This window comes from Teleopsis dalmanni, chromosome 1 (genome assembly GCF_002237135.1).
Source record: "Teleopsis dalmanni isolate 2A chromosome 1, ASM223713v2, whole genome shotgun sequence".
Lineage (NCBI taxonomy): Eukaryota > Metazoa > Arthropoda > Insecta > Diptera > Diopsidae > Teleopsis > Teleopsis dalmanni.
In genome coordinates this window covers 101,233,077-101,240,221 of record NC_051846.1, presented here as the reverse complement: position 1 = coordinate 101,240,221, position 7,145 = coordinate 101,233,077, and the positions used below count along the sequence as shown (strand labels likewise).

Sequence of the window (7,145 nt, the reverse complement as noted above, 5' to 3'; positions counted from 1 at the left end):
ACAAAAAACTAAGAACTAGGTCATGAGTTAATTGCTCACACCTGTTGCTTAATTTTTTGGTTGACGAATCAACAAAATATCATGAATTAGGTCATAAGTTAAGCGCTCGCATAGGTTGCTTAGTAAGCAATTTGTGCGAATTATATAATAAATTAATTTAAGTAAATATTGTACATCTTTCAATTATTATTGCATTTTATTTTGTATAAAAGACAAAACAATTTTAAATAAAAACAGTTATTGACTTACAATCAATGTCTCATCAATTACCCATCCAGTGGTAAGGAGCATATGAATTGTTACTGAACATCATTGTTCATTTTGGTCCTTCGAGCCGGATACTTGAAATTTCCCCCACCAGTGGTAAGAGTTTCAAATATACCAAACTAAGAGACTTAAGTCTAAGATTGAATGAAGTATAAGCGTACCGCGGCTTTTAACATGGGAGTGAAGTATATACAAGCGTACCGAGGCTTTTAACATCAGAGTGAAATAAATACAAGCGTACCGAGGCTTTTAACATCGAAGTGAAGTAAATACAAACGTACCGAGGCTTTTAAACATCGGAGTGAAGTAAATACAAGCGTACCGAGGCATTTAAACATCGGATTGAAATAAATACAAGCGTACCGAGGCTTTTAACATCGAAGTAAAGTGAATACAAACGTACCATCAGAGTGAAACAAGCAGAAGCGTACCGAGGCTTTTAACAAACACAATCAAATACAAATAGAGGACATCATGGAGAACAAAGAGATAGACCAAGCTATCCAACAACAAAAGCAAATTGAAGGTGAGATCCAGAGGATCTGGATAAATTTTAAAAAGGATTCTACCACAAGATACTGAAGGCAGTATTTTGAGACGCGTTTGGAAAATTTGCGTCAGAAATGAGACGCATTTGAAGACAATAATGATAATCTGATTAAAAATTTGAAGCCTGATGATGAATATATCACAAAAAATTACTTTGGGCAGTTACAACAAAGACGGAATAAAATCGAGAATCGAATTAATAATGAATTGAAAATACTAAGGCAAAGAGAGCAAGAGGAAGCTCGGTCATCAAGGAATCAAGACATAAGTATCAATGACGAAGTCACCATCACCGAGCCATGTGATATTACGAACAAACGTTTAGCAATCTTAAGCACAAGTCTGTTGCAGATCAAAGAGACAATAGACTTAACGAAAAGTATTGAAATGTTACAGTTTAAGTTTGAAAAACTAAAGAACAGAGTTAGAGAATTGGAGGTAACTCGTGACACGAATCGCAAAAATAATAATAATTTTCGACCAACAGCTGTAAATACAAAAACTCATATAACTACAATACATACGCTATGTTTGGTGTCTAATGGTAACCATCAATTAATTCGATGTGCAAAGTTTCTAAATATGAAGGTGCCGGAACGTCGTGAAAAGATTATGAGCGCCAAATTATGTTTTAATTGCCTTCAGAGTGGGCATTTTAGTAAGTTGTGCTTGAATGAAAAAAAATGTGCAATTTGCACAAAAAAAAAACAATCAACTTATGCATGAACAAGTTAAAGGCAAACCAACATTAACAAATAACTTAAATAAACAGAGGATGCCAACATTGAAGAACAATACGAGAACCGAAGTAGCAGCATCGTACAACATTCAAATGGAAAAAACTGTTTTACTAGCAACACCAATGGTAATTATAAGGACTAAAAACAACTTAATCCGATACGCGTGCTTCTTGATCAAGGATCATAATCTTGTATAATAACAGATCAATTAGCATGATCAATCAGAACACCATTGATCAATTATCAAACTCATGTAAAAGGTATCGATGGACAAACAACAAGCGTTATAGCCCAATGCTCATTAGAAATTCAATCTATACATGATAAGAATAAGAACTGTCATATCGAATCAATAGTGTTACCAAAAATCACATCAAAAATGCCGAATGCAGAATTCACGCCAGGAAAATGGTCGCATATCGATGGATTGCAGTTAGCAGATCCTTGGTATGCTGAACTAAAGGAAATACAATTGTTAATCGGGTCGGACGTGTTACCAGAACTGTTTAAAGAAGGATCAATTAAAGGGCCAGACAAGTCTCTAATGGCTCAAAACACACTATTTGGAAGGATATTATCAGGAACTTTAGATGTAGAGCGTACAATCACAAACAAAATAACGTTATGCACCATGTCTTGCGGCAACAAAGACAAGTATTTAAAACGATTTTGGGAATTAGAGGAAATTCCAAATGCAGACTTAAGAACAGTAGAAGAAAGGCGTTGTGAGAGACATTATGATTTAACTTGCACCCGCGATAAACCAGGACGATACATTGTTATGTTGCCGCTAAAAAATGATCGAGAAACGTTAAGTGAGTCCATAAAGATGGCATTGAAACGGTTCTTTTCACTAGAAGAACGACTTGAGAAGAATCCATCACTAAAGCAAGAGTATGTGAACTTTATGCAACAGTACATTAAGCTGGGTCACATAAAAGAAGTTAATGAGAAACCAAAGACAGAGGTATATTATTTGCGGCATCACGCAGTTATTAAAGAAGCACGACAACAAAACTTCGAGTGATGTTTGACGCCTTCGCAAAAACGACATCAGGACAATCACTGAACAGTATTATGATGACAGGCCCTACATTACAAAAGAATTTATTCGTTCTATTTTTTCAGTGGAGAATGTTTAAAATAGTTTTTACGGCTGACATTGAAAAAATGTATCGGCAAATACTGATTTATCATGATGATAGAGATCTTCAACGAATTTTATGGAGAAACGATCGGAAAAAATCAATAAAAGAATATAGATTGAACACGATTACATACGGTACTGTATCAGCACCATATCTTGCCATCAAGACGTTGTTTAAGCTTTCTGCTAGCTTAATTATCCAAGTGAAACCTTAAATTAAAAATTTTATGTAGACGATTGTTTGGGAGGTGCTAATACTATTAAAGAATGTAAACAAATACAAGAAGAATTAATCCAACTATTGCGGAAGGGAGATTTTAATTTAAGAAAATGGGCTTCAAACAAAATATTGACGAATATCCAAATAAAAGACATTGAACCAGGGTTAGAGATGCCATTTAACAACGACCAAGCAATTAAAATTTTAGGAATAAAATGGTGTCCTAAATTGGATCAATTTGAATTTAAAATAAATACCGCGTCATTCAGCTCAAAATTCACAAAAACAGCAATTCTAAGTGATGCTTGAAAACTATTCGATCCATTTGGTTGGCTGTCACCTGTAACCATTAAAGCAAAAATCATAATAAAAAAATTGTGGATGTTAGGAATTAGTTGGGGTACAGAGATCCCACCTAACCTACAGCACAATGGGAAGAATTTAAATTGCGATTACCTACATTTCAGAAAATTATCATGAAAAGATGGACACAACATTCAGAGAATAGTTTAATTGAGTTACATGGATTTACAGATGCATTAGAAACAGGATATGCTGCAGTTGTATATACAAAGGTTATCAATGCAGAAAGGGCTCAAATATCCCTAATAGCATCAAAAACCAAAGTTGCGACTATAAAGCGTCATTAGCCCGATTGGAGTCATTAGCCCGATTGGAGTCATTAGCACGATTGGAGCTGTGCTATTAACAAAGTTAATTAATTACATTCGGAAGAATAACAAGATTACCTATAGTAAAGTTATTGCATGGTCAGATTCAAAAATTGTATTAAATTGGCTGAAGCAATACCCAAACAGATGGACTACGTTTGTAGCAAACAGAGTGTCGTATATTCAGGATATGTTTAAGGGTCAATTTAGATTTTTTCCAGGAAAAGATAATCCAGCAGACAATCCATCAAGGGGAGTATATGGTGACAATCATTTCAAACACATTATGGTGACATGGTCCAAATTGGCTAATAAAAGATGAAGAAAATTGGCCAGAAAATGGTGCAGTAATAGATTTGAATCATATTCCAGAAACCAGAAAAACTGCAATATGTAGCGTCGTGGACGTTACTAACGATGAAGAATGTATTAATCGATTTTCCTCAGATACGTTTATAATTGTCAAAGAAAGAAATCCGAAAGAAGAAGATTTGCCTTAGATACGTTTATAATTGTCAAAGAAAGAAATCCGAAAGAAGCTCGACTATCTGATGGCAGACGACATCGATGTAGCGGAAATTGTGTTGGTGAAGCAGACACAAAAATGTTTTTGATGACATCAGAAAACCTAATATTCAGAAATAATTAATGCAAACTAATATGTTATGTTCATTAAACCCATTTGTTGACAGGGCAGGGATACTAAGAGTGGGCAGCAGCTTAAGAGATGCAGATTTATTTGCCAATCAAAAGTATCCGATAATTTTACATACAACAAGTACTTTGGACAAATTCGTAATTAATCAGGAGCATATTAATACGATTCATGGAGAATTAAAATTGACGCCAAATTACATCCGGGAAAAATTCTGGATTGTTCGTGGAACAATTGCTGTGAAATCTTGCAACAATAAATGTTTAAAATGTTTTCGGATAAAGGCAAACGGACAATCTCAATTAATGGGAAGTTTAACAACACCTAGAGTAAATTTCTCAAGGCCATTTACACTCTGCAGCATAGATTATGCAGGGTCATTGCACATTAAATACTTTTAATTCAGGGGAATTAAAACGTATAAAGTGTAACATATATAGCTATTTTTGTATACCTAGCAACAAAGGCAATTCACATAGAGTTAACTTCAGATCTGACATCTCAAGGATTTTTAGCAGCATTTAAACGAATGATAAACAGGCGCGAATCAGTACATCATATATACAGCGACAATGATACCAATTTTACAGGTGCAAACAATATTTAACAGAAACGTCAAATAGAGAATCATCTAGCCGAAACAAGTATACGTTGGCATTTCATCCCTATGACTCACCTTACTTTGGTGGTCTCTGGGAATCAGGATTAAAATCCATTAAATGTCATCTAGCTAGAATTTTAGGTGCCCAAAAATTGGCATACGTGGAATTAAGTACAGTCTTAACTCAAATCGAATGTTGTCTTAATTCACGGCCACTTTGTCCATTAACAGACAACATTGAAGACATTAATGCACTTACACCAGGACATTTCATTGTGGGATCGTCATTGATGACTCCAGCGCATGATAGTCTTATTAACTTTACAAAAACCAGCCTAAAAAGATGGAAGATTGTGCAGAAAATAAAGCACAAATGTTTCGTCTATTTAAAGACGAAACATTAATATTGTTTAGAATTAAGGTTTATAGTATTTGTCTAGAATTAAGGTACATTGTATTATGGCCTTTATTTATTTTATCATTTTAATTGTGTCGTAGCCTTTAAGCACACGAAAAAAGGCGGCGTGTGGCTTGGAGGTGAGTAATAAAGAAAACGTGAAGGAAAAGATATCAGTAAACTAACTGAATAGAAACAAATATCATCAACGTGGCTTCTAGACAGAGTCATAGAAGTTCATAAAGGAACAAATGGTTTAACCCGAGTTGCCACAAGTAAAATCCAAAAAGGAATAGTAAAACGTACGATCTAAAAAATATGTCCTCTGCCAATCATTGATAATGTCAAAGAGATCATGTTCCGTCAAATCAAGAGAAGTTCCCAAATTCAGTTAAAGAACGTAAAGAATTTGAAGCAACATCAACCAAAGCAGATTTAGACAATCAAAATATGTTACCATTGGGAAACATTGTCAGAAATAAAGAAGTAGTACAATGGTTATCGGGTAGGCAATCACATTTCCAATTCGTGACATAATTCAAGATCAAAGAAACGTTAATAACAAATAAAACAATTAACAATGTTGTGTACCAAGTCAAAGGCTGTCAATCCTTATACACAATGTGACGATTTAGTTTCCAATTTAAATCATGAAGGGCGCATCTTAAGAACTACCATTGATCGATTATTGATGGCAGAATCATCAGTTACAAGAAGTCCCCGAGGAATATTAGGTACAGTATTAACAACACTTTTTGGCGTAAACGATGAAGTGTATCACGACATTGAAACGTTGGATCAAAACCAGAAATTATTAATCCAAAACACCAAATCAAATACCAAAATCATGATATCCACAATAGCGGCAGTAAACAACACAGAAACTAAAATCATCAACAAAATCAACAGCTTTAGTAAAAGATTAAACGAAGGATTGCAGGCTATCAGTCAGATGCAAGGTTGGCATGATATCGGAGAAGGAAATAAACTGAACATATATGTACTTAATTCATATATAATGGCATCCAATTACATTCGAGAAGTAGAATTAAAATACGACAAGATCTTTAATGTATATTTGAAACGCAGTCATATTTATGAATTCCTTTCACATGATGAAATCAGTGGCATTATAACTCGATGTTCCGCAAAAATTGGACCAGAAATGTATGTCTTGCCAATCCCGATGAACAGATTGGATTATGTTCGAGATACTGACAACGTTATAATTTATGGTTATTTCACAATTAGCGGTATAGAAGAATATGAAATCATTAGATTCAACATGATTCCAGAAAGAATTTATGATAATATATATCAAGAAATCGAATTATTAACATCCACATTCAGCAACCAAGCTGAATAATGTTACTAGGTTACTTCACCCAACAATATTTCGCAACATTGACGAGAGTTCCAATTATGTAATTAGGCAATTGTATAACAAATTATCTTTCGATAACTGTCCGTCAAGAGATTTCAAGTTATACAACCAGTTTGGATAGAGCTTTGGACGCCCAATGCTTGGATATTCATTACACCAAATTTAACGACAATTCACGCAATTTGTCATATTGAACGTGACGAAGTAGTTTTGAACTATGCGGGAATCATCCACATCTCTCCATATTGTATAATACATTCTAAGACTATTCAACTTAAAGGAAGAATGATGAAAGTATTCCAATTAATCACACACCACTTTAAACCAATCAGCAAGATGTATAAAATTACAAATAAAACCGTTATCCCATTGGTGCGAGGCTTTACAACTATGTTTTTGTACTCCGCAAGGGATGCTCAGGACAATATGGAACAAGTCAATGAAATAACTTGAAAAACAATAATAACTCATCAATATTGGATAAAATGTGATATCTGGGCAACAGCTATAATAA

At 34.2% G+C, this 7,145-nt stretch overlaps 1 protein-coding gene across 1 annotated transcript; it reads left to right on the top strand.

The window, feature by feature from the left end:
- The first annotated feature begins 1,935 nt into the window (after window positions 1-1,935).
- Window positions 1,936-2,583, top strand: LOC119662868. Its single transcript, XM_038072556.1, has one exon. The coding sequence runs from the start codon at window positions 1,936-1,938 to the stop codon at window positions 2,581-2,583; it is 648 nt and encodes a 215-aa protein (XP_037928484.1).
- The last annotated feature ends 4,562 nt before the right edge of the window (window positions 2,584-7,145 follow it).

Coding starts and splice junctions, on each gene's coding strand:
- LOC119662868 (XM_038072556.1), top strand. CDS start 1,936: ATGCCGAATGCAGAATTCACGCCAGGAAAATGGTCGCATATCGATGGA.